At 56.7% G+C, this 27,511-nt stretch overlaps 1 protein-coding gene across 5 annotated transcripts in view; it reads right to left on the bottom strand.

Annotated features, from left to right (window-relative positions):
• Positions 1-21,599, bottom strand: part of CARS1 (cysteinyl-tRNA synthetase 1) — a 49,650-nt gene extending 28,051 nt beyond the window's left edge. Inside the window, exons 1-7 of one of the 5 annotated variants that reach the window (XM_028478533.1) lie at positions 13,023-13,216; positions 10,228-10,230; positions 9,187-9,274; positions 8,222-8,310; positions 7,664-7,760; positions 7,149-7,247; positions 6,137-6,286 (exon numbers count right to left, since the gene is read on the bottom strand). In XM_028478533.1, coding sequence (XP_028334334.1) covers positions 6,137-6,286; positions 7,149-7,247; positions 7,664-7,760; positions 8,222-8,310; positions 9,187-9,274; positions 10,228-10,230; positions 13,023-13,201 — 705 coding nt within the window. In that variant the 5' untranslated portion in view covers positions 13,202-13,216. Of the gene's footprint in view, positions 1-6,136; positions 6,287-7,148; positions 7,248-7,663; positions 7,761-8,221; positions 8,311-9,186; positions 9,279-10,227; positions 10,231-12,860; positions 12,982-13,022; positions 13,217-21,522 lie in introns of those variants that run through there. The other 4 variants (XM_024133248.3, XM_028478534.1, XM_028478535.1 and 1 more) reach the window with 4 other exon arrangements.
• Positions 21,600-27,511: the final 5,912 nt, after the last annotated feature.

Raw genomic sequence — 27,511 nt, 5'->3', positions numbered from 1 at the left:
GGGGACAGTTTGGCGGTTTCTTCAAAAATTAAACCTACTCTCACACATGATCCAGCAGTTATGCTCCTTGGTAGTTACCCAAAAGAGGTGAAAACTTATGTCCACACAAAAACCTGCACATGGATGTTTACAGAAGCTTTATGCCTAATTGCCAAAACTTGGAAGCAGCCAAGATGCCCTTCAGTGGGTGAGTGCGTAAATACGCTGTGGTCCGTCCAGACGATGAACTAACCTTCAGTGCTACAGAGAAATGAGCTATCAGGCCATGAAAAGACACGGAGGAACCTTAAATTCACATTACTAAGTGAAAGAAGCCAATCTGAGCAGGGCACATACTGCATGATTCCAACTCTGGGATATTCAGAAAAGGCAAAACTATGAAGACAGTAAAAGGACCAGTGGTGACCAGGTGTTGGGGTGAAAGAGGGATGAACAGGTGAAGCACAGAGGATTTTTAGGGCAGGGAAACTACTGTGTGTAAGACTCTAAGGGCAGATACGTATCACTATACGTTTGTCCAAACCCACAGAATGTACAACACCAAGACAGAACCCTAATGTAAAGTGTTGTGTGGGTGATGACAATGTGTCAGTGTAGGTTCACCAGCTGTCACAAACATACCGCTCGGGGCGGGGGGGAGGGGATGCTGACAGTGGGCGTGGCTCTGTGTGTATGGGGGTGGGGTGGGGGGTACACAGGAAACCTCTGTTTTGCTGTGAACCTGAAACTGCTCTAAAATAATAAACTCTTAAAAAAATTTTTTTGAAATAGAAAGAGAGAATAGAGAGGATCAACCCATTCAAAGGTGGAGCTCTGAAATGATCCTTCAATATATAATATTTAAGGGCTTCCCCGGTGGCACAGCGGTTAAGAATCCACCTGCCAATTCAGGAGACACGGGTTCGATCCCCGGTCCGGGAAGATCCCACACGCCGCGTAGCAACTAAGCCCGTGTGCCACAACTACTGAGCCTGTGCTCTAGAGCCTGCGAGCCACAACTACTTCGCCCATGTGCCACAACTACAAAGCCTGCGTGCCTAGAGCCCGCGCTCCGCAACAAGAGAAGCCACCGCAATGAGAAGCCTGCGCACCGCGATGAAGAGTAGCCCCCTCTCGCCGCAACTAGAGAAAGCCCGCGCGCAGCAACAAACACCGAACTCAGCCATAAATAAATGAATAAATAAATAAATAAATAAAACCCCAGCAGTGTCTTGTATGGGACTCGACGAGCAAGGAGCATTCAAAACATACCTGGAGGGACTTCCCTGGCAGTCCAGCGGTAGAGAATCAATGTAGGGGATGTGGGTTCAATCCCTGGTCAGGGAAGTAAGATCCCACATGCCACAGGGCAACTAAGCCCGCGAGCCACAACTACTGAGCCCACACACCCTGGAGCCAGCGCTCCACAACTAGAGAGAGAAAACCAGCATGCCACAGCTAGAGGAGCCCACGTGCGGCAACGAAAGATTCCGCGTGCTGCAACTAGACCCGACGCAGCCAAAAATAAATTAATTAAATAAATAAATCTTAAAAAAAAAAAAAAACCTGGAGAACAAAAACAAGGTGAGGCTTCCTATCTCTCCAGGCATCGGTGACAGACGCGGTGAGACTCACACAGGGTGGATAACCTGACCTACGGAACAGAACTGAGACACGACACACGACAGAAAGGGGCTGAGGAAAGGGGGGCCTCCCATCTCTGTGCGGGGGAGAGGGGACTGGATCTCTACTCACACGACTTACAAAAACGAATTCTGGGGGATCAAAGACTTTAAAGGTGAACTGTACAACTTTAAAATCCTCAGAATAAAATACTGGGGAATATATTCACGTTTCAGGGCAAGAAAGATTTCTTAAGACACAAAAATGCCAAGTATAAAAGGGAAAACCGATAAAGTTGAATACAATAAAACTAAGATCCTCTGTTATTAAAGGGAGTGAAAAGACGAGCCACACATTAGGAGAAGGTGCCTGCAACCCATTTAAATGAGAAAGGATTAGTGTCTGGGGAAAACCTAAGGATGCTCACAAACCAGTAAGAAGACAAACAGACCAGTGGAAAACGGGGAAGAAGATGCACGTGCAGAATTACAGCCAGCAAGTGAACATGCGAAAAGATACTCAAGTCTCAGGAGAGGTTGGAGAAATGCAAATTCAAACCACAGTAACTACCACTTTACAGTGTACGTTCCATCGATAAAAAGGAACAAATCCAGCAACACAAAGTGCTGGCGTGCAGGCAAATTAACAGGACACTGGAAGCATGTTAGTAGGAGGATACGTTTACACGTAAGACATCCGGTCCATAAGACGTTTGGTCCACACCAAAAAGTCTTTGAAGTGTGGTCCTATCTAAAACCATTTGGCATGGACCAGGTATAACCATGGACGTTTTGGATGGGACCAAATTTCAAGGACCTCTTGGCATGGACCAAATGTCCTGCAAAGTCAGGAAAACAGAAGAGCACAGGGGTTGACAAGGATGTGAAGACACTGGAACCCCTGTGCTCTATGGAAAACAGCACAGCAGTGCCTCAGAATATTAACAGTTGAGTTGGCGTACGACCTGCTTTTGGGGGTATACTCACAAAAGAATTAAAAGCAGGGACTCAAACAGATACTCGCACACCCGTGTTTACAGCAGCATGATTCGCAACAGACAACGCAAACGTTCATCAGAGGATGACCGGACACACGAAACGTGGCTCATCCACATCACGGAACAGTACTCAGTCTTAAGAAGAGAGGACGTTCTGACACAGGCTACAACGTGGATGAACCTTGAGGACAGTCTGCTGAGTGGAATAAGCCAGTCACAAAAGGACAAACACTGTGTGATCCCACTGGTATGAGGTCCCTGGAGGAGCCAGATTCATGGGGGCGGAAAGCAGACGGTGGGGCCCGGGCTGGGGGAGGGGAGGGGAGTGAGTGTTTCATGGGGACAGAGCGTCCGTTTCGGAAGACGAAAAAACTTCTGGAGATGGACGGTGGTGCCGTTTACGCAACAATGTGAACACACGTACTTAAAAATGGTTAAAGTGCTAAATTGTATGTTATGCATATTTTACCACAATTTTAATAAAAAGGACCTTACTGGAATCGTTGGGAAGAGAATTCCCAGCATCACTGTTGGTAACACGGAAACGTATCCAGCTTCCCAGGAGAAGAAATAAACGGCTGGGCCGGAGGAGTCCACTGCAGGGAGGGCGGGACCTCGTGTGGCCCGTCTCAGAAGCACGCCCGCGGGAAAGCCCTCGTCCCCAAGACCCCGTGCGCCTGACTCCGCACGAAGCTCAGGACAAGCACACCAAGCATCCAATGAGAAGCCTGCGCACCGCGATGAAGAGTAGCCCCCTCTCGCCGCAACTAGAGAAAGCCCGCGCGCAGCAACAAACACCGAACTCAGCCATAAATAAATGAATAAATAAATAAATAAATAAAACCCCAGCAGTGTCTTGTATGGGACTCGACGAGCAAGGAGCATTCAAAACATACCTGGAGGGACTTCCCTGGCAGTCCAGCGGTAGAGAATCCGTCTTACAATGTAGGGGATGTGGGTTCAATCCCTGGTCAGGGAAGTAAGATCCCACATGCCACAGGGCAACTAAGCCCGCGAGCCACAACTACTGAGCCCACACACCCTGGAGCCAGCGCTCCACAACTAGAGAGAGAAAACCAGCATGCCACAGCTAGAGGAGCCCACGTGCGGCAACGAAAGATTCCGCGTGCTGCAACTAGACCCGACGCAGCCAAAAATAAATTAATTAAATAAATAAATCTTAAAAAAAAAAAAAAACCTGGAGAACAAAAACAAGGTGAGGCTTCCTATCTCTCCAGGCATCGGTGACAGACGCGGTGAGATTCACACAGGGTGGATAACCTGACCTAAAATAAATTAATTAAATAAATAAATCTTAAAAAAAAAAAAAAAAACCTGGAGAACAAAAACAAGGTGAGGCTTCCTATCTCTCCAGGCATCGGTGACAGACGCGGTGAGACTCACACAGGGTGGATAACCTGACCTACGGAACAGAACTGAGACACGACACACGACAGAAAGGGGCTGAGGAAAGGGGGGCCTCCCATCTCTGTGCGGGGGAGAGGGGACTGGATCTCTACTCACACGACTTACAAAAACGAATTCTGGGGGATCAAAGACTTTAAAGGTGAACTGTACAACTTTAAAATCCTCAGAATAAAATACTGGGGAATATATTCACGTTTCAGGGCAAGAAAGATTTCTTAAGACACAAAAATGCCAAGTATAAAAGGGAAAACCGATAAAGTTGAATACAATAAAACTAAGATCCTCTGTTATTAAAGGGAGTGAAAAGACGAGCCACACATTAGGAGAAGGTGCCTGCAACCCATTTAAATGAGAAAGGATTAGTGTCTGGGGAAAACCTAAGGATGCTCACAAACCAGTAAGAAGACAAACAGACCAGTGGAAAACGGGGAAGAAGATGCACGTGCAGAATTACAGCCAGCAAGTGAACATGCGAAAAGATACTCAAGTCTCAGGAGAGGTTGGAGAAATGCAAATTCAAACCACAGTAACTACCACTTTACAGTGTACGTTCCATCGATAAAAAGGAACAAATCCAGCAACACAAAGTGCTGGCGTGCAGGCAAATTAACAGGACACTGGAAGCATGTTAGTAGGAGGATACGTTTACACGTAAGACATCCGGTCCATAAGACGTTTGGTCCACACCAAAAAGTCTTTGAAGTGTGGTCCTATCTAAAACCATTTGGCATGGACCAGGTATAACCATGGACGTTTTGGATGGGACCAAATTTCAAGGACCTCTTGGCATGGACCAAATGTCCTGCAAAGTCAGGAAAACAGAAGAGCACAGGGGTTGACAAGGATGTGAAGACACTGGAACCCCTGTGCTCTATGGAAAACAGCACAGCAGTGCCTCAGAATATTAACAGTTGAGTTGGCGTACGACCTGCTTTTGGGGGTATACTCACAAAAGAATTAAAAGCAGGGACTCAAACAGATACTCGCACACCCATGTTTACAGCAGCATGATTCGCAACAGACAACGCAAACGTTCATCAGAGGATGACCGGACACACGAAACGTGGCTCATCCACATCACGGAACAGTACTCAGTCTTAAGAAGAGAGGACGTTCTGACACAGGCTACAACGTGGATGAACCTTGAGGACAGTCTGCTGAGTGGAATAAGCCAGTCACAAAAGGACAAACACTGTGTGATCCCACTGGTATGAGGTCCCTGGAGGAGCCAGATTCATGGGGGCGGAAAGCAGACGGTGGGGCCCTGGCTGGGGGAGGGGAGGGGAGTGAGTGTTTCATGGGGACAGAGCGTCCGTTTCGGAAGACGAAAAAACTTCTGGAGATGGACGGTGGTGCCGTTTACGCAACAATGTGAACACACGTACTTAAAAATGGTTAAAGTGCTAAATTGTATGTTATGCATATTTTACCACAATTTTAATAAAAAGGACCTTACTGGAATCGTTGGGAAGAGAATTCCCAGCATCACTGTTGGTAACACGGAAACGTATCCAGCTTCCCAGGAGAAGAAATAAACGGCTGGGCCGGAGGAGTCCACTGCAGGGAGGGCGGGACCTCGTGTGGCCCGTCTCAGAAGCACGCCCGCGGGAAAGCCCTCGTCCCCAAGACCCCGTGCGCCTGACTCCGCACGAAGCTCAGGACAAGCACACCAAGCATCCTGCCCCGCGAGGCCCCAGAAGGGGGGCGCCCTGCAGGCGGGCACCGCCCCCTTACACGTCCACGCCCTCGGCCGCAGCCTCCCTGGCTGCGTCCTTCCCGCGGTTCTGCAGGCGGCCAGCAGGGGGCGCCGGCGCAGAGGAGAAGGGTCGTCGGGACCGGAGGAAGGCCGGGCGCCCCGAGCCCGCCCTCAGGGGAGAAGGCCGCCGCGGGGAAGGCCCCAGCCCAGCGGGTCCCCGCGGCCCCGGAGCTCAGGCCCACCAGCATCTCTCGCTCCGCCTGCCCCACGTGCTGCCAGTGCCAACGCTGGACAGAGTCCCCGGCGAGTGTCGGAAACACCTTGAGGAGCCCGCTCCGCCCCGAGAGCACCTGCTGTTTCCCAGAAGGCAGTGGGGCAAAGGCGAGGGGCCGCGGGACCCACCTCAGCCTCACCTGCACGCGGCTGTCCAGCTCCTCCCCCGCCAGGCCGCGCCGCGCCGGCTCCTCCAGCGGCTCCGCCGCCAGCCTCACTGCGCGCTCCAGGCGCTCCAGCATCTGCCTCTTGTCGGGATCCGAGGTCTCGCGTAACTTTGCTGAAAATGGCTGCGAGCGTGAGGAGAGGCCACAGCTGTTACGCCCGCTCGGCAGAACCCCGTGTCCAGAGGTGACTCCACGCACGAGAGGCCAGTTCTGCCCACTGCCCGCGGCGACCCAGAGGTCTGTGTCCGTGGAGTGTCACCCCAAAGGGACCCTGGCCCGCGGCCCAGGCTGTCCTGCGCCGCCTCGTCTCTGAGCAAGCCGGGCGTGGCAGCGTCCTAAGGCCGTGCCCAGGACACGGGGGTGTCACCTGCCACCACGAAGGCGCCACCGCCCAGTGGGCCCCCCTCGTCCGCCTACAGGATTGCTAAGCCCTAATTTTATTCCTACTTTTTTCTTCCAGAGATAAAACATCAAAAGCACAACAGCAATCATTACTGCAATTACGAAAGATAACAATTATAGAAAAGAAGAAAATGCCTTTTCCTGACCTCTCTGTATGACACCATCACTTGTAATACTGTTTATTCAAAACCAAAATATTAAATTGGAAAGAACTAATGTCTTCAAATAATTCCAGAAATTTCCAGCACCACCCATTTGAGCAGCTTAGCGCAGCTTAGCGCAGCTTCTGCGTCTTGGTCACACGCGTGTCATTCGCTGGTGAGCTCCGCGTGGAAGATTCACAAGTCGGCGCAGATCGCCGTGACCGGTTCTGAGGTTCTCCCGTAAGCGGCAGCAACGGTCACCCACCACCACCCCCCGCCCCGTCCGTGTGCATCTGTCCTGGTGGCTTTCCCCGTGGGCCAGGGGGGCGCTGCGACCGAGACATCATGACACTACACGTTGTGAAGCGCGCCAAGGACAGCCCCTGCGCTTGGGACGGGGACGTGGGGACATAGGGACCCAGGAGCCGCAGGGGGCCCACCTGCAGCGCGGCGCGCACGTCCTCCAGGAGCTGCACTGCCTGGGGCTGCTTCTCCTGGTACCGCTCAAACAAGTAGTTCTGCCGGGCCCTCTTGATGATCTGGGAGCAGAGGAGGGAAATGGGGGTCAGCTCGGCAGCCGCCGGGTCCCTATGCAGAGCGCCGGGCGGTGCCCGAGCTCACACCCACACACACCGCCCCGCCACCGACGCCGGGACTGTCCGAACATGTTGAGCCGGGCCCGGCCTCCCCGCAGCGCCAGACACTATAGCACGCGCCTCCCCTGGAGCACCGGGTGTTATTAACATTTCCCCAGGTTTCCCAACAGCATCCAAACAGCTGAATACAGGACAACATCATCTGCATAAACCGTGATACAAGTCCCGGAGGGGATTCAAACAGCATGTGTTGGGCTGAGGGCACTCGAGCTGACGTTACTTTATTAACTTACCCAAAGTCATCTCTTCCCTTGTACCGTCCACTGTATTTAAAATTTAACCTTGGAAACTCCCTTTACCTTATCATCAACGTCTGTGATGTTCATGCAGTAAAAGACGTCAAATTTGAAGTAATCTCTCAGCACTCTTCTCAAGATATCGAAGGAGATGTAGGACCTAGAGCAATAAAAAGACAAACCTTTCCACGCGGCACATCACCTTGGCTCTGCAGTTAAAACACGTACAAGGAAAAAGATCCCCGGCATTTCCCCCCAAAGCTGCTACTCTCATGCCCACCCCACTCGTGATTGTGGGGCGGGGGGCACTGCACACTGGCCACGGGTCTGGGTGTCAGGGATCCCAGCACCAGGCACCCCCTTCCCCCCACCTCCAGAGCCTCGGATGAGGAGGAACTGCCAGGCACACGGGGAGGAAAGCATCTGGTCAGAGTCCAGGAGAGTAACATCAGGGCTGTGGGCTTTTTCTTTTTGGTTATCTGGTCTCTCTAGTTTTTCTACAGTGAAGATGTAGTACTGACGGAATGAAAATGTTTCTTCTTAAAAATGAGAGGAAAGGCTGGGCGTTGAGCTTCCTCTCAGAGCTTGGGTCCCTGTAGCAGCGCCCAGGTGCAGCCCTACCTGGCGTGCCCCATGTGGGAGGCGTCGTAGACGGTGGGCCCGCAGCAGTACCACGTCACCCTCCGCCCGTCTTGAGGTACAAACACGTCCTTGGTTGGAAATGAAGGAATGACCGTCACAAAGGATGCAGGAGGCGCCGCGCAGGCCCACAGCCGCCAGGGACAAGTGGTTCATACGCGTTCCACGAGGACTGCTTAGTTTACGGGAAAGTCACGGTCGTCTGGGATGGGGGCAGGCCTCTTCCTCCCTGGGATCCCACTCGTGGACGCAAGCTGGGGGCCGAGGAGACGGACGCTCCTGCTTTTGCTGCTCTAACAAGAGCAGCTTCCGTTCATCAAGCACCTGCCGCGAGCCAGGCCCCGTGCTGAGCGCGGGGACTGCCCTGCCTTTGCCCCCAGGAGCGACGTGAGCAGGGAGGTTTCCTTTCACAGGTGGCCGGGGGTCCGCACTCCCAGAGGAGCCGGCCTAGAGAGCGAGACCTCCCGCCGACGGCCCGATGGTCTCAGACCAGTTCAGGGGCCGCTGTCACCAATTAAGTCCATGAGGGGGACCCCGTCTCCCATCTGCTCAGGGTGCTTGCTGACGGCAATCCAGTGAGCCCTCGGCCGGAGTCCTTTTCAAAATCTCTGGAGCCACTGGCCCTGCTGAGCGACCCCGGCCGATACTGCCCTCGTCCCCACACCTGTTGGGCCCCCGACAGCAAAAGGCCCTGCTTCGCTGGCACTGGGACACCAGCTGCCACCACAGGTCCCCTGCAAGAGCACGCAGGCTCCTGGCCTGGCTCGGAGCAGCCACGAGCATCTACACTCGGGCCTGGCCCCGGGCACAGCCAGAGCCAGAGCGCCGATGGGCAGGCCCCTTGAGGCGTGCCAGGTGTGCTTCCGAGGACAGCCCTGCCCCGGCCACACAGAGGACGCTCGCCGACTTGCTAAGAGCCGCCGCCCCTGCCCCCCGGGCCCCCCTACCTTCCTCCGGGTCAGGCTGTTGTACAGGCGGAGCTGGCACGGCTCGGACCCGGCTGGAGGAGACCACGGGGGCTGCGTGCGCCGGCCTCTGCCTGCCAGGGAGAGAGCACAGCTGGGTCACCCGCGGGACAAGGGGAAAGTGGGCCGGGAGAGCGTCACCCGCGTCCAGCGCTCCTGCCCCGCCTCTGCCTGCTCACGTCTGGGTGGCAGCACATCCCACAGTCCCGACCCCACGGGGCGGGAGAAGGCCCATCACACCCAGCCTGCCCTCCGCCGGCTCCCAGCCCAAGGCGCCCGACCCAGCCGGAGGGCGCGCGGAAGGCGCGGGCCCCGCACACGGGCCGGCCGCACGCCTGGACCGCGGCGCAGCTGGCCACGCCCCCGGGAGGACGGCCTCCGTGGAGGCTTCACAGGACGCGCGGGCCACCTCCGGGCGCAGAAGCCAGGTCAGGGCGGAAACAGCTGCGGGCCAGTGGGCGGCTCCCCACGCGGTTCCTGTCCCCGCCCCGGGCAACGTGTCGGCACCCGCCGGCACTCATGGCTCCACGTGCGCCCCGGAGGCCTGTGGGAGCAGCTCCGGGTCCTCCCCACGCTGAGGTCAGGGGCTCACGGAGCCGAGCCTCGTCCGATCAGCGTCACCCGGCAGCCCCACCTCCTCCTCCTCTCGCCCCGTCCCGTGCCCCTGCTGATCGTGCGCCCGCGCCTCCCGCTGGACGAAGGGCAGGCCTTACACAGCCTGCGCCCCGAGAGCCTGGCGGGGTGCAGCTCCGTCCCTGGGCCGGGAAGAGCCACCAAGCTGAGTCTTCTCACGCCCTGGGCGTCTGGTGACCTTCCGGCTACCCCCAAGGCGCTGCTCCTGCACCCAGAAGCCGGCTGTGCGCCGCAGCCCTCTCCCGGAGCCAGCGCGGTGTGCGCACCTGAGGGCACAGGCGCCCACTCCCGGCGCCACCCCCAACCCCGACCCCTGCCTCTGTGTCTGCAAAGCGATTCTCCCTCCTCCTGGCACAGAATCCACGTCCAGTGTGGCCGCCAGGCGACCACCCGCTGCTCCCTGCTGCGGGTCACGGAGCGCTCAGTCCTGGGCCTGGCCACGTGCCACCCAGAGGACGCACGTAACTGGCCGCTGAAGGGGTGGGAGGTGGCTGTGTGTGTCCACGTGCGCGCCGGCGAGAGCTGCCCACACACTGATGTGAGCCTCACGACCACCGTGCTCGCCCTGAGCCAGGGGCCGGGGGGGGGGGGGGCTCGGGGCCCGCGGGACCGAAGGCTCATCTGAAAAGACGGCAGTGACAGGACACAGCTGAGGGCACAGCCAGGGAGCCCGGCCAGCGGGACACCGTTCAGGACACCGGGTCACACCCGGGCTTTCCTGCTCCCCAAAGCGTGGCTAAAGCCGCACAGCCGGTGACGGTTCAAGGAAACCGGCACACGCGATCCCCATCTGCCAAAGGGGAAAATCGGGAGGTGTTACCTCGGTTTAACAGGAAGGAAGCTTCACCGGCGTCCCTCTGCGATTCCCTGCCCCGATGCCGGGCACTGACGGTGCCCTCCCCCGCCCCGACACAGACCTCCTGAGGCGTCTGCCCTTCCTCTGGCTTGTCTGAAACACTGTGCACGCCTTCCTTGGCTCGCTAGCACCCCCGGTCCTGCCCCGGCTCTGCCCCAGGCACGTGGCTGCTGTGGAAACAAACCCCTGACCTCTGACAACACCACCTGCACGTGCCGCTCAGGGAAGCCCTGAGAACGAGGCTCTAGGCAGGGAGGGTGCCGAGGGGAGATGGAGGGAGATGTGCCAGCCAGGGCCCCGGTCCCCTGGGCGCCGCGCGCACCTCAGCCTCGGAGGAGGGGTGGCAGAGGGGTTCACATCCCTGAAGACCCCACCCAGCAGCAGACAGACCCACGCCCCGGGGGACTTAACACGCCTTCTTCAGTGAAGGGCAGACCCTGAAGATCCTTCCCAGGAGGGCGGGTAGGGGGGTGAGGGGGACGGGGGTGAGGGGGGGCCCAGTGGCAGAGGGCACCCCCGGGAGGAGGAGCCGTCTGGACTGAGCCCCGCTCTGGGCGAGGGGCGCTCCAGACACAGCACAGCAGGGCCGAAACCCTGAGCACAGTGGACCCTCTGTGCTGAGGCCGCAGAGAGGAGGCCACAAGATGGGGAGGGGGTGAGAGAAGGAACAGAGAGGTGGGGAAGGGGCTTCGGCAGAGCCCTGGTCCACCTCCTGTGTCTGAGGGGCTCCCCAGGGCTGCTGAGGCCCGTGGCCACGGGAAGAGGCACAGGGACCTAGGCTGGGCCGGCACAGAGGACGGTGACAAGCCAGCTGTGGGCATGTCGGTGCTGAGATGTCCAGCTGGGGGTCTCGAGCAGGAGCGGGACACGGAGGGAAGGCCGGCGGGGCGCTGAGGATCGAGGGGCTGGGAGAGGGGGCACTCCCGCCCAGGACAGGCTGGAGAGATGCCGGAGACGGGCCAGCGACGCGGGGAGGCAGAGGCTCGGCCACTGGCATCCAGGACGCGGCCTAGGACACCGACTCTGGGGGTTCTGGGCGCCAGACCACCCACCGTCCCCGGCCACTTGGGGTCCCTGCCGGCCCCCGGAAGGCACTGGTGACGGGGAACTTAGAAATGGAAGGAGGCGAATAGTCCTGTCGGCGCTGTCCAGGTGCCTCCCTCACCGCCCCGGTGAACCTGCGGGCCCCCCGACTGGCAGGGCAGAGACCCGCCTTTCCCTCATGTGTGTCTGCATCACTCTCCCCACAAGTTCCCCGGACGGAACACCAGACAGGCCGTGCGGAGGCCGTGCCCCCAGCCCACCCTGACTTCCACCCCAGGAGGCCGTGCCTTGGGAGGGGGGACCTGGGGGACAAGCTGACAACTGAGCCCTGGGAGAGAAGCACCTACCGCCACAGACACCCCTGGGTCACCACCTGGAGGCACGGGAAGGAGACGGTCTACACAGCAAGGCTCCCACCTATGCCGGGGAAGGGTTGTCTGCTGCAAGATCAGCAAGAAAACCAAAACACACCCCACGCTTGGAGAAACGACACCCTACCTCTGCCCCGTTACGGAGGGGGACCCAGCAGAGACCAGGCAGAGGTGCAGGAGCTGGGAAACGGTCCAAACGTCCCAGCCGAAGGGATCTGGAAAAGGCCCCCGAAGGCTGCCCAGCCCAGCAGGGACCCCTCAGACGGCACTGGACCCCTCTCGCTGCTCGGGTGTGTGCTCGAAGCCCCCCCCGGGGAGGCCGAGCTGCTTGAGGGCACCGGCGATTATGGGAGAAGCACCTCGATTCACCGGAGGAGACCACCCAGGATCCGTGCGCCCCAGAGACTTTCCAGAAGCGCCCCCGAAATGACGGGGTCCGGACACACCACACCGACAGGTGGGGGCCAGAGCTGCAAGACTGGTCTTATCTCAAAGCCCAGAAACGCCTTCTCTCTGGTTTCCAAAGAGTTCATGTCCATGAATAATACTTCCTTAAGATCCAATAATTCTAAATCTGGTGGACACACACCCTGCAATCTTAGGGAAAGAATAAAGGAAAAGAAGCCAATCAAATCCGAGCCAGGTCAGGAGCGAGCTGACAACAAGGCCGGCCCTGAGTGCGGCACAGGCCTTCTCCCGGCCCAGAGGCTCTGCTACAGCAGCCGCCGGGGCCGTGATCCTCGGGGGCTGACCTCTCGGCGTTCTGTCCTCATCTCCCCTCGGGGGGCGCTGGCAGGCACCCCAGGCTGCTTGCTTGAGTGCGGGGACAAGCGCCAGCCCCGCGGGCTCCCTGGCCATGGGTGCGACCAGAGCTTCGGGGGGAGGTTCTCCCGGCCGGGGAGACGCTCTGCTACTCGCTTGATTGGAGCCCACGGGGTGGGGCTGGCGCACGGGGGCTGCCCAGGATCACGGCCACGTGCCTGAACCACCGAGCCACGTGGAAGAGCTGTGCGTCGGCGGGAGGGCCGGAGTGCTGCCTGAACGCGTCCACGTCCTCCTGGGACAGGGAGAAGCCCTGGACATAGCTACGCATGCTCAGGTGCTCGTTCAGGGCCCGCACCCTGGCTGCCTCGTCACTAATGCTCAGGATGGACCTGTAGTCGGGATCTGCAAAGACAGAGGCACACGTGTCAACGGGGCTGGAGGCCTGGGTGAGTCCAGAGAATGGGGTCTCAGGGTCACCCTTCCGGCTGGGAAATATCCAGAATGGGCGGGTGCCCAGGGCTGGGGGACGGAGTGGGGAGTGACTGCCAGTGGGTTCTCATCTGGGGATGAAAATGTTTTAGAACTAGACAGGGGGTGGTCGCACAACATCGTGAATGTTCTAAATGCACTGAACTGTACACTTTAAAACGGTTAGTTTCATCGTTGGTGATTTTCACCTCAATTAAAGAGAAACACACACGCATACACCCTTTTGTGCACTGGGTGCTGGGAGGGCTGGTGCTGACCAGTCCCTGGGTGGGCGACGGGTGGCGCGTGAGAACTGCAGAGCTCTCCAAACCCGGCACCGGTGAGGCTTCTAGCGGCCAAGGCCCAGCTCCTGGGAGGACCACGGCCCCGCCCCCGGAAATGCCTGCCAGAGGGGGCCAACCGTCCAGCCAGCACCTGGCACAGGCCTGCCCCCCTTCAGGGACCTGAGGCCACTCCTCTGCCTTGGAATCATCAGGAAGGATGTGGGAGGACAGCGCCCCAGCCCGAGTGAGGACCAGCCAGCAGGCACAGCCGGCAGACGGCACTGACTCCACGGAGCCCCTCCTCCCCCTCCCGCTCTGCCTGAGACCCTCACCTCCTCCCTAGGTCCCTGATCACTGCTCCAACTACCCTCCGGATGCGTTCATCACCGGCTGGCTGGGGGGGCGGAGCAGGAGATCAGGGGGAGGGGCGCGGACCAGCCCCTGAAGCTGCAGGAGGGAGCCTGGTCCCCTAGTCCACGAGTGTGAACAGGGCCACGCCCATTCCCTTCCACACAGACACACTCTGAGCCCCGGAGTCCGCTCCAAGTGGGACAGCACGAGCCCGGCTTCTCACTCTCCCTGGGAACGGGGCAGACACCCTGACACCGCAGCCCTTCGGAGCCAGCTGCCTGACACCACGAGGTCCCTGGGTCACCATGCTGGACCCACAGCGGGACGGCTCCGAGCGGCGAGGAGATGTGGGCCGACACCAGCCAGGCCTGGCACAGAAACAGGAACCTCGCCCCGACCAAGCCCACGGGACGCCTGCAAACAGACAGCAGAGCACACGTGTGGGGAAGCAGCTGTGCACACGAGACCCTCCCGCACCGTCTCCACCGCGGGAAACCCTTCCGTCAGGGCCTACCCGGAGCTGCCCTCCTGGGCACGGGGGTGAGACGGAAGGAGCCAACAGAAGGACCAAAGCCGGCAGCATCTCCTGACGTCCTCAGGTGCCCCAGGGAGGGGCTGCGACCGTCCAGGGCCCAGCCTCCGGGAGGCTGGCTTCTCGGGGACCTCCTGAACCCCGACCTCTTCATCCCCAGGAAAGGCGTGGGCACCAGGAAAACGTCTTCCCTGGGCTCTCAAGCCAGCCCAGGCTTTCCAGGAAGACCGGCTAGCTTCCCTGCCCACCGCACCGCGGGGGCGCCAGCCCAGGGTGGCCCTGAGGCGCACGGCTTGGAATACCCTTCTGCCCGTTACAAAGTACCCTCAGAACACCCAGGGCCACCCCCTTGGATAGTGCAGGCCTCCACCTTTAAACGTACCGGAACCCAGCCCTCTCACTCCAACTGCCATGGCAGGTCCAGCCCTTCTCTCGCCTGGACCTCGGGACGCAGGCGCCCCCGCAGGTGTCCGGGCTTCGCAGGGCGCCGTGGCCAGAGTGGCCCACGCTCCTTCTCTAGACCCCCCCCCGTCCCACCAAGAGCGGTCCTCGCGCCGGCCAGGGGGGCCGCCACACCCTTGTGACCTCAGCTCCCGCCCCTGCCCCCATGCCCCCCGCCCTGCCTGCCTGGAAGCCTCCCCCAGACACAGCCAGCCTCCCTCCCTTTCTCGGGGCTCCACGGGTGTCCCCTTTTCCGTTGGGGCCTCCCGGACACTGGTCCAAGTGACCCCCCCGCCTCCCGGGGCCCCGACCCCTTCCCGCTTTATCTCTCCATAGCGCTTATTTCTAACACACACTTCCCTGCTTTCTTTCCTTTATTGTCTGCCCCACCCCCCGGGTTTTATCCGATTCATTCACTCAGCATATGCTCAGCCTCTAGAACCAAGCCTGGAACGTTCTGAAGACACTCAGTGAATTTGCTGAACGAATGGATGGGTGGCAGAGGTACCTCGAAGTGCAGGCCTGCCCGCGGGAGGCCGGCATCACCTGTCATTCCGGGGCCTCGTAAGCCCTCTCCCAGGAAGTGCCCGGTACGCAGGAACCGGGGTGGGGACCCGGCTGAGTCTAAGAAGGCTTCTAACCCCTGTGGCGGCCGAGCTGGAGCCCTGCTGCCCGAGGGCGCACACCTGCAGGGGGCGCTGCTTTTGTTCCACGCTGGACCTACAAGGAGCAACAGCTACTTTCCACGCCAGTTCTTGGAAGTGTCGGAGGAAGCAAAGAGAGACACAGAGGCGGCCCCTCCCGCCCAAGGTGCCGGTGGGAGCCCTGGGGAACCCACGAGGGCCCTGGAGCAGCGCCAGCCAGCTCGCCTTCCTTCCCGGGAGCGGGTGGCTGGCTCTAAGGACCAGCCCGAGGGCTCAGATCCCCTCTGAGACAGTGAAGGAAGGCCAGGCGGGTCTGTGCCCCCCACCCCTCTCTGACAGGACAGCTCTCTCTCCCACCCAGCGAGAAGGAAGCAGCGCCTGCCAGGGCGGCCCTGGGCACTGGGAAACCTAACTCTACACAAATTCCTTGGCACGGAGTCTTCCTTCCAGGGAACTTTACTGCGCCTGGCACAGTGCCCCAGCAGCCCTGCCAGCCTGTCAGGAGTCGGGAAGCACGCTCCTTTCTCGTGATGGAGAAAATTCAGTTCACGAAAGCTAAGTCAGAGGACCTGCCAGAGGGTGGACAGAGCCGGGGCGGCGGTGGGGGGGGGGGCGCGGGGGCGGGTCGGAAGCACGCTCCTTTCTCGTGATGGAGAAAATTCAGTTCACGAAAGCTAAGTCAGAGGACCTGCCAGAGGGTGGGCAGAGCCGGGGCGGCGGTGGGGGGGGCGGGGGCGCGGGGACGCATCCCGGAGTGGGCCGGGCCATCCGTCCTTCGGCAGCTGCTCACCCGACACCGACCCTCCAAGCTCTCCCCCTCCCCGTCTCCGAGCATCTCCCTGGTGCAGCCATCTATGCCAGGACACAGGAGGGAGGGGAAGGAAGCAGAGGCGACAGCCCCTCTCTGAGAAGCTGTGTGGTCTCCCAGCTCGCCCTGCCCCTTTACCCCCAGGACAGCACTGGACAGACAGACTTCCCTCACTCCGGAACTACTCCAGGGAACAGAGACCCCCCGGGAACTTGCCTGACCCTGACGTTGGCTACCCTGGAGGAGTACACGCTCACAGGGCATTTTATTTCCCTCTTTTTTCTTCGCTGCGCACATTTTCTACAATAAGCATATGTTACTTTTACAATGAGAAAAACATGTCAAACATTCTACCAACACCATGGCTTTAAAGCACTAATGAAGCAGTTCAGGGGACAAGGGCTCAGCGGGGTCTGCACCCCTCCCTCACCCGGCTGGCTCCTCTCAAGGGTAAATCAGGCTCACACAACACACGCCTGGTAAAGCTGTTGAGCGTTAGTAAAATTACACTTGTAAACTGTTTGAAATACTGCCGGGCACACAGCCAGCGCCCAGCAGTTGCCATTACTATTATTTTAATCGCTCCTGTATTACTACTATTGTAATTGCCCTGGAGGAGTTTACCCAGGGATCACCCACGCATTTAAAAAGCCCCGTCTGGAGCAGGGAGCCTGCAGGGCAGAGGGGGACAGTCATGGGGTCACTGTGGCAGTTGCGTCTAAGCGTAACTTGAGGAAACAAATTTAAAAACTGGTTGGCTTTCAAGTGGCCCTGGGTTTGGGCTATCAGCCCATGATGCCAAGATGAGAGGAGATGGTTCCCGACCAGGACGCCCACTGGCCACGCTGGCCCTCCCCAGGGAGCCCCACGCAGGTGCCACGCCCACCGCCAGGTCCCCCGCAGGTCCATCCAGAAACGCACCGCAGGACACACACCTCCTGACGGTGGGAAGGTCGTAAACGTGGACCGTGGTCACAGTTTAGAAGACGCTTACTGAACTCGCACAAACGCAAGAACCAGGTAAGGAAACTGAATTCACACCAAGCCGTCACCTCCCCTGGCTCCTTCCCATCAGCATTCACACCTGCCGGACAACAGCCCGAGGCCTGCTTTCTCCCACCCGCTCCTCCGCTCCAGCCAGGCTCCCGCTCAGTGAGGCTCCAGCGCAGTGGCAGCAGGGCCAGCTCCCGGAAGCACCCGTTCCAGGCCCACCTGAGACCTTTGGAATCGGAACCTGGGTGGGGCAGGTGCAGAGCTCAGCTGCTAAGAACCCCCAGGCGGCTTGCTGAAGCGCAGGCCCCTTCACCGCAGGTCTGCCTTCCTCCTAAGCTCCCAGGCCGGGCGCAGCGGGGGTCTGCACCCCTCCCGCACTTGCTGAAGGCCTCTCGGGCCTACACCTTGGGAGGCCCCGGCGGCACCCAGCCCTGTGGATCAGGCCCTTTCTGCAAAGGCTCCTCCAGCTTCCCTGGCCCGCCTCTGCAGCGGGCCCTCCCCCTGGGTCCCTCTTCAGGCCCACTTTTCTTTCCTGTGGGGCTTCCCAGCCTGCCCAGGTGGCTCTCAGAAAGGGGACCGGAAAAGCCTTCTCGAACGAACGCATCCCCTCCCCACGCCAATCTCATAAAGGAGAGAGGTGCGTGCACCTGGCGGCAATGCCACCCACTCCCGGAACCCAGGACCTCCTCCCACAGGCCCTCTCTAGCGCCCCCCTCTGTCCCGAGCACCAGCCCCGGAGGCCCAGCTGTCACTTGTCCACAGGGTGCTCCCAAGCATCACGCCTCGCCCTCCAACTGGGTGCAAGTCCGGGAATGGTACAGCCACCTTCCCCACTGGGTCTGAAGCTGGGTGGCTGTTTCTTCCATCCCACGGCAAACCCAGCACCTGCCCCGGTCCTCCCCAGACTGTCCACTTCTCACACCCACCACTGCCACTGGCCCAGGCCACCGGTCGCCACCGTCTTGGGTTCTTCCTGCTCTCCCTGCCTTGGTACACGTGGGGGAGGGGCAGGTATCTTGCCAGAACGCAAAGACAAGACCCAAATTCCGTCAACGTGCTCCAGGCCCTTGCGGACCTGTTCCCGTGGCCCACCTCCGGCCCTCCTCCGCCCTCTGGCCTCGGGAACCTGCTGGAAAGCGGTGCTGCTGCTCTTCAGGTCTTAGTGTGCGAGGTGCTCTCTGCCAGGACTCCCGCTCCCCTTTTTTCTCCAGGATCAGCTTCCAGCCTCTCTCGGGAGGCTCCCTACCTGCCCTGCAGCCAGGCCCTCCCTCAGGAGCAGAGCACAGGGGGCTCCCCAGACCCAGGCCCTCTGTCTCGGGGCTCCGGGGCTGGGCTTGGCCAGTAGGCTAATGCCCACAGCAGCGTCCAGACCTGGCCCGGCAGGGCCTCCGGCGTGACTCCCTGCACTCCATCCTGCCCACGGGGCAGCTGGCAGAGGAGGACTCGGCCAAGTTTCTGGCAGATAGTGGAGCCTTAGAGAGAAGGAGCCTGGGCCCTGAACCACCTGCGTAGACTCAGGCCACCCGGCAGCACACGCACTGGGAAGTGACCCAGAGAGGAACGGCCCATGCAACCTGGGGAGACGTTGGGCTTCTGCGCTCTGGCCACCCCGCCCCGCCGCACGGAAGGCCCAGGGAGGCCGAGAAGCTCCTCCAGGCATATGCTGCATCTCCACCCCCAGCAGCATCCGGCAGAGCCGGTGCCTGAAGCACATCTACTGAATAAATAAAGTAACAGATCTATTTAAGGAAATTATTTTGAACCACTGAGGGGCATTTCCCACTGAAACAGCAGCTGCGAATCTTTCACGTGGGATTTCTGGGTCATGAGGAGCACCCTGATCTGATGCCCGGAGGCCACACAGGTGATCAGATGGCACCACTGCCCGGGGACAGCAGTGTGGACACCGGAACAGTTTGATCTCCCCCCGAGGGCACTATCTCTCACAACTCTTAAAATGTAAATACCGGGAGATGTGGGCTCAGGGATGAGCAAATGTCTGTAGTCTATAAATACGTGCGTTTCATCTTCTCTCTGGGAAACACAGGAAAGCGTATCAGCTCCCTCCTCTTGCCTGCCTTGACACACTCTGCAATTGGGGCGCTTGGTGTTCATCTGAATAGAGTCATCAAAGGCAGCAGGGCAGTCAACACCCCTGCTGCGGTCACGCGGGCCCGGGCTAGCTGTGTGACCTTGGACAAATCACTTAACTTCTCTGAACCTCAGGATTCTTGCCTGCACAGGAGGATCAGGGCAGTATCGACCATAAAGGGTTGCTCTGAGGATGAGAGGCCCCCCGCAGATGTATTTAGCGCAGACTCACACTAAGAAAAAAAGCTAGCTGTATTGTTATTATGGAGAACCTTTGAATTAAACTGCATAAAAAAGGAAACTGCAAGTCTGACCTAACACACAGCCACCAAAGAGGCCCAATCTGCAGGGCAAGGCCTCTGAGATGCGCTCCATCCACCCCAGGGTCCTCAGGGATGACACTCATCTTTCTCAAAACACTGGGCCCTGGAACAGGCTGCACATTCACGCTACAAAGGAAAAGCTTTGACCCCCGTGGCAGGGAACCAAATGGACATTCTGAGCCAACTTGAGGAAGATGATCAGAAATGGGAAGAATATTCTAAATGAGGGTCTCCTTAAAAAGTCTGGAAAGATGGTCACTTTCGATAAATCCAACCTTGAGACTAAAAAGCATTCAAAACCCGGAAACCAAGAATATCTAGAACTCTGGTATCGATCTCCAGAAACAGGCCAATTCTTACCAAGGCTCTGAAAACCTCAAATTCTGAAGCAATTAAAAAAAAACCAAAACCCAAAAATCGAATACATCATTTGTGTTCACAAATGAAGAAGGAAGGAAGGAAGGAAGGAAGAGAGAAAAGAAACAAGCTCGGGCTTTCAACCCGGACACAGCGCCCGTTTCATGCCAAGTGTTCTTCTAAACCCTTAACCTCTACCAGCCCCTTTAATGCCCCCTACATCCTCTGAGCAGGGACGTGTTACCCCGCTGCACGTGAGGAAGGGGCAGAGGTGGGTCCCCAGCCCGGCTCGCTCAGAAGACTGGGGTGTCAACCACGCTGCTATTTTACAGGAGTCTGGGTGCACTTCTGAGGGCCGAGGGCCGAGGCTCCAGGTGGGTAGAGGTGGTGCTGGAATCCAGGCACACCTGTCGGGTGGAATGCGGGGCGCCCGGAAGGTGGGTACCACAGCAGCCCTGCCATCAGGGGCCTCCCACGTCACTGGGTTACCCAGGTGGTCAGAGCTCCCCGCCTGGAATCCCAGGAGCAAGAGGGATCACAGGGCTCCAGGAAGCCTGCACAGCCTCAACCCGGCAGCCCGGGGAATAAAAACTACACACTGAGAGTTCTTCCTGAAGAAAGTCTGCTCCAGACTCGGGAATCCAGGGACAACCTCCGGTCTGTCTGGCACCTACAATCTTGACTGAGGGAGGGGAGCAAGGGCCCAGCACTCCTTGGAGTCCGCCTGTGGGCGGCGTGTCTACCGGCTGGCGACACGAGTGACTCTGGTGGGCAGAGCCAGAGCTGCTCACGGAACCTCGGAGGCGGCAATAAAGTGGGGGCAATAACGCTGTGACCACGCAGGTCCCAATGGCCACTGTTTGCAGCCGCAGATGAAAGCCTTCATAAAATCCCAAGCCCCTTCCTGTATGTCCGAGTACCCTGCTTCCTCGGCCCCATTTTCCTAAGTGCCAACCCGGGTGCTGCCCGGGCTGGGCGGAAACGAAAACAACCCTAGGGCTGTGCCTGTCCCCCAAAGTCCAGGGGACAGGAGGGGCGAGGTCCGGCCCAGGGACCGGCGGGGGAAACGCAGGGCCACGTCCCGGGGTCGAGGCGCAATGGAACCTGGAGGACCCAAGGAGGGGACCGGGGCTGGGGACGGGGTGGCCTCGGCAGTTCCGGGGCCGGAGCCGGGTCCCCGCAAGGTTGGAGGAGCGGGGCCTGCCGGGGGGCGGGGGGGGACCGGGGGTCGCGCCCCGCCCTCTGCGCGCCCTCAGACCCGCCCCTCAGGGACCCGGCTCCCCCTCAGATCCCGGGTGGCCCCTCCGCCCCTCGGCCCGGGGTCGCCCCCGCTGGCCCGTCCGCCGCGCGCACTCACCGTGCTCCGCGGGGGAACCTGCCATCGTCGGAATGCCGCACTCGCGGCCGCGCCGACAGCTTCCCAGAATCTGACGCAACCACCACCCCGGAAGTCCCGCCGGAGCCGGCGCGCCTTCCGGGACACGCCCGGTCGCTAGGCAACCGCCGCGGGCTCGGGACGCCGCAGGCCGGGGCATGCTGGGAGTTGTAGTTCCTACTGCGCTGCGGCCAGTGCCCTTGAGCAGGGGTCCCCAACTCCCGGGCTGCGGACCGGTAGCGGTCCGCGGCCTGTTAGGAACCGGGCCGCACAGCAGGAGGTGAGGGGCGGGAGAACGAAGCTTCATCTGCCGCTCCCCATCTTTCGCATTACCGCCTGAACCATCCGCCCACCACCCAATTCCGTGGAAAAGTTGTCTTCCACGAAACCGGTCCCTGGTGCCAAAAAGGTTGGGGGCCGCTACCCTTGAGTATCCCAGGTTCGCGCGTTCCATGTCGGGACAGGGGACGAGACCCGGGACCGGCCCAAGCGCGGGGCTCCGGGCGGAGGCACAGTCTCGCTGCGGGGAGACTTGTATTAAAGACAGATCACCTCATGCCTGGGCGTTTAAGTTAGCATTGCACCAGACGGTGTGGCGACCAGCCCCAGCCTGGGGGTCAGAGAGGGCCTCCCAGGGTCCGGGGAGGGAGGACCAGTTGGAAGGAGGCTTAGAGGAGGGGATGGGGAATGGGTGGGAAGTGCATTCCATGCAGAGGGTACTGTCCTGCAAGTGACACCAACAGAGAGCAAGCCACTGAGAAATTCAGCCTGACCGCAGGGCAGGCTGGAGCAGCCCTGGCGAGAGATGGGGCCTGGGGCAAAGGCTAGGGCTGGCGCTTCTTGAAGCATCTTGTAAGCAAAGTCAAGAATGGCAGAGACCCAGCAGGCTTGACTGGATTTGTGCTGTACACCTCTCATTCCAGCTGCTGTGTGGCCGTGGAGTGGATTAGGGAAAGCCAGGAGGAAAGCAAGACTTGACAGGAAGCCTTTTCGATAGTCTGTAGGAGAGGAGACGATGCCCTGGACCAGCAGGGTGAGCAGGCAGATCTGGGAGAGCCACGGCGGGCAGCAGATACTGCGATGAGGGGGTGGAGTGAGGGAGGTGAGGGCCGGGGATGACACCCACGTTTCTGTCCTGAGAGAGACTGGTGGTTATGGCATTTCCTTTAATAATGAACTTGAAGTTGAAGACACTTGGTGCTGGGTGGAAGAAAGCAGCTGGTTTGTGAGCATTTCCAAGGACTGATGATGTTTGGGGTGAGTGAGAAAGGGGGGCAGGGTGGGGCGCACACTCTGTATGGACAGGGTTGTCATTCCCCGAGACAGAGGCCCCGGGGGGGGATAACACAAACCAGGAGAAGAGGCTTCTCTGGCGTTTAATCCCCATTCTAGAGGCCCCCAGCCCACAGACCACATCCTCGGGGCCTGTGCCTTCCTCTGTGTAAGACACCATCTCCCAAGGACATCACACTCAAGCTTGTGCACACACAGGTAATGAAAAGAAACACTACTGAGGATGGAAATTTTACTAGGTAAAGAAAAAGTACGAAAGCAGGTATTGCTAAATTGTACAACTTTTTGGCAAAAGGGTATCTTTGGCATTAAAACTTTAACAGTTTAAGCTACTTTTCTAAAGAATTATGCTAAATGCAAAGGAAAAAATCTCATAACATTACATACTGTGTGATTCTAGTTATTTAACACTTTGAAATGGCAAAATCATAGAAATAAAGACCTGAGGATGTAAATTTTACTAGGTAAAGAAAAAGTACGAAAGCAGGTATTGCTAAATTGTACAACTTTTTGGCAAAAGGGTATCTTTGGCATTAAAACTTTAACAGTTTAAGCTACTTTTCTAAAGAATTATGCTAAATGCAAAGGAAAAAATCTCATAACATTACATACTGTGTGATTCTAGTTATTTAACACTTTGAAATGGCAAAATCATAGAAATAAAGACAAGTGAATACCAGAAGTTAATGCGGGAAGAAGGTGGATGTGGCTACACCTGAAACAAACACAACATTGTTAATCAACTGTACTCCAATATAAAATTTAAAAGTTAAAAAAAAAGATGCAACATTAAAAAACACCCACGTTTCTGTCCTGAGAGAGACTGGTGGTTATGGCATTTCCTTTAATAATGAACTTGAAGTTGAAGACACTTGGTGCTGGGTGGAAGAAAGCAGCTGGTTTGTGAGCATTTCCAAGGACTGATGATGTTTGGGGTGAGTGAGAAAGGGGGGCAGGGTGGGGCGCACACTCTGTATGGACAGGGTTGTCATTCCCCGAGACAGAGGCCCCGGGGGGGGATAACACAAACCAGGAGAAGAGGCTTCTCTGGCGTTTAATCCCCATTCTAGAGGCCCCCAGCCCACAGACCACATCCTCGGGGCCTGTGCCTTCCTCTGTGTAAGACACCATCTCCCAAGGACATCACACTCAAGCTTGTGCACACACAGGTAATGAAAAGAAACACTACTGAGGATGGAAATTTTACTAGGTAAAGAAAAAGTACGAGAGCAGGTATTGCTAAATTGTACAACTTTTTGGCAAAAGCGTATCTTTGGCATTAAAACTTTAACAGTTTAAGCTACTTTTCTAAAGAATTATGCTAAATGCAAAGGAAAAAATCTCATAACATTACATACTGTGTGATTCTAGTTATTTAACACTTTGAAATGGCAAAATCATAGAAATAAAGACAAGTGAATACCAGAAGTTAATGCGGGAAGAAGGTGGATGTGGCTACACCTGAAACAAACACAACATTGTTAATCAACTGTACTCCAATATAAAATTTAAAAGTTAAAAAAAAAGATGCAACATTAAAAAAAAAGGGCAACACGAGGGGTCCTTGCGATGCTGGAAATGTTGGGTATATTCACTGTGTCAGCGTCGTTATCCCAGCTTTGATATTGTACCATAATTGTGCAAAACGTTAGCATTGTAGGAAACTGGGTAAAGGGTGAGGCAGGCGATCTCTCCATATTAATTCTTACAGCTGCATATAAATCTATGATTATCTCAAAACGTTTATAATGATATCCATTCCTTAAAAAAATAGTTTCAGGTACTTAAAAAAGGTCTCTGTGACTGTCACCATGCCCCACCCTGGCTAGTCCTGGTTTAGGAAGCTGGGGCCTGGTCACATTCCAATCTTATCCTCAGATACAAGAGCAGAGGGGATAGTCTTAGGTTTTTGGGGGGGGGGGGGTTTGTTTTAATGGAAGTCTAGTTGATTTACAATTTTGTGTTAGTTTCAGGTGTACAGAAAAGTGATTCAATTATACATACATATATATATATGCTTTTTCAGATTCTTTTCCATTATAGATTATTACAGGATATTGACTATAGCTCCCTGTGCTATGGAGTAGGTCCTTGTTGTTTATCTATTTTATATATAGTGGTGTGTATCTGTTAATTCCATACTCCTAATTTATCCCTCCCCTCCTTCCCCTTTGCCAGGTTTGTTCTCTATGTCTGTGGGTCTGTTTCCGTCTTGTAAATAAGTTCATTTCTATTATATCTTAGATAGCACATAGAAGCGATATCATATGATATTTCTCTTTCTCTGTCTTACTTCACTCGGTGTGACAATCTCTAGGTCCATCCACGTAGCCGCACATGGCATTATTTCATTCTTTTTTATGGCTGGGTTAATATTGCATTGTATGTATACCGCATCTTCTTTATCCATTCCTCTGTCGATGGGCACTTAGGTTGCTTCCATGTCTTGGCTATCGTCCATAGTGCTGCTGTGAACATTGGGGTGCATGTATCTTTTGGAATTAGAGTTTTCTCCAGATGTGTGCCCAGGAGTGGGATTGCTGGATCATATGGTAACTCTATTTTTAGTTTCTTAAGAAACCTCCATACTATTCTCCATAGTGGCTGCATCGATTTACATTCTCACCGATAGTGTGAGAGGGTTTCCTTTGATCTACACCCTCTCAAGCATTTGTTATTTGTAGACTTCTTGAGGATGGCCATTCTGACCGGTGGGAGGTGATACGTCCTCGTAGTTCTGATTTACGTCTCTCTGATAATTATTGATGCTGAGCATCTTTTCCTGTGCCTGTTGGCCTTCTGTTTGTATTCGTTGCAGAAATGTCTCTTTAGGTCTTCTGCCCATTTTTTGTTTTGTTTTGTTTTTTTCTTCTGCCCATTTAAAACAATTTATTTTTTATATTGGAGTATAGTTGATATACAATGCTGTGTTCGTCTCAGGTATACAGCTAAGTGATGCAGTTATACACATACATATAAGCATTCTTTTTCAGATTCTTTTCCCATAGAGGTTATCACGGAATACTGAGCAGACCCTCTGCCCAGTTTTGATAGGGATGGTCTGGTCCCAGTGCCAGGTATGGACCAGCGTCTCTGACTGCTCAGAGTGGCCTGCAGGTTGCCTGTCATCGACTTCCTCGTACCTAGTCACGGAGCACCCGCTCGATGCCACGCCCCGTCCTAGGTCGTGCAGACATCACAGCGACTCTGAGATCAAGGAGGTGGTGGGGGCAGAAAGATAACCACCAAACTCCCCTGGCCGCAGAGCCTAGGGAGAGGCTCCGAGGAACGTGAGCCCACCCAGTGCAATCAGCAGTCCCCTGGGATGCCATCTCTGCCACACTGGCCACAGGCAGTGCCCCTGACAGAGAAGCACCTTTGCTTGCGGGCAGAGCTGATGTCCCCAGTGGAAGTTTATACGGAATCCATTTGGATAAGGACTGCAGTTCCATCTGGGATTTGCCGCCAGCCGCGGCGGGTCCTCAAAGCGCAGCAACAATCGACGAGAGCGGGTAGGGAACGGAGAGCACCAAGGTATGGGATCAGAAGGGCACAAACAACTGATGGTTGCAAGGCAAGTTTAATAACAAAGCAGAGTCATATACAGACCCCGAAAGCAGGGACTTTTCACAGTCATTGTGCCCTAAAGCAGAAACTTTGTATAAACATCGTTCTATAGAACCGGTCTTTTATCTCGGCTTAGTCGCCACCATATCTGCAGGGACTTTGCACGGTCATTGTGCCCTAAAAGAAAGGAATGCCACTGTCTCGCGGGTTCGGTCTCAGCGCCCGGGGCGCGGCGCCGCGAACATCCTGCTGCTCGCCGGCGCGGACTGGCTCTGGCGAGCCGGAGCGCGGAGCGGGTTTATTGCTTGTTCCACAAAGGCACCAACTTCCCCTCCAGGGTTGCTTTTCCTAGCTTTAGGGGACAGCCAGGGACTCTCAGTATCTGAGCAGGTCCCTGGAGCGATCTGGCCAAAGGCCATCTCCTTTTTTACGTTCATACCGTCAAGTCCAGGATGCGTACCAAGGAGAGTACAATCGGGCCCTGAGGCTTAGGAGGGTCTTAATGGCGCATTCCTCAGAGGGCAATGCTCGCCACAGGGATTCATGAAGTTTCTGATGGGATCAGAACTGGAAAAGAAGCTCAGATCCTACCCATCCAGGACACTGTGTAAAGTAACAGCCCTGTGTCGAAAAAGAGTTTATTGGGAGGTCTCTGCATGCCTACCTAAGATACCTTCTGCAACCAATTTGTTTATGATTTGCAAACATATATGTAGCTCCATGTTATGGAGGGCAGCCATGAGTTTAAATACAGAAATGTCCCTCCCTAGCCCATTCCTCCGCCTGAGGAGCTCTTCCAAATTTCCTGGATGTTGGGGTTCCCATATCTCGTCATTTTCTTCAAGTCCAGTAAACCCCATAACATCTTGCAGTTACTTTCTGGAACCTCACGTCTGAATTCACAATAGAGCTTACTGATGGCTGAAAAAAATAAAAGCAAAAAGGGAGAGTTTGTTTACATTCCTGGAAGGCCCGTGGAGCATGCTCTGTAACTCGGCTCCCCGGGAGTGTGGTCCTAGAGGTGTTTCCACCTGCCCTGAGGGCTGGGCGCCGGGCAGCACGCCACGGCCCACAACCTGGGAAGCCCTGTGCCAGCCCAGATGATCCCACA

This window comes from Physeter macrocephalus, chromosome 18 (assembly GCF_002837175.3).
Source record: "Physeter macrocephalus isolate SW-GA chromosome 18, ASM283717v5, whole genome shotgun sequence".
Lineage (NCBI taxonomy): Eukaryota > Metazoa > Chordata > Mammalia > Artiodactyla > Physeteridae > Physeter > Physeter macrocephalus.
This window is presented reverse-complemented; position numbering and strand designations above follow the sequence as displayed.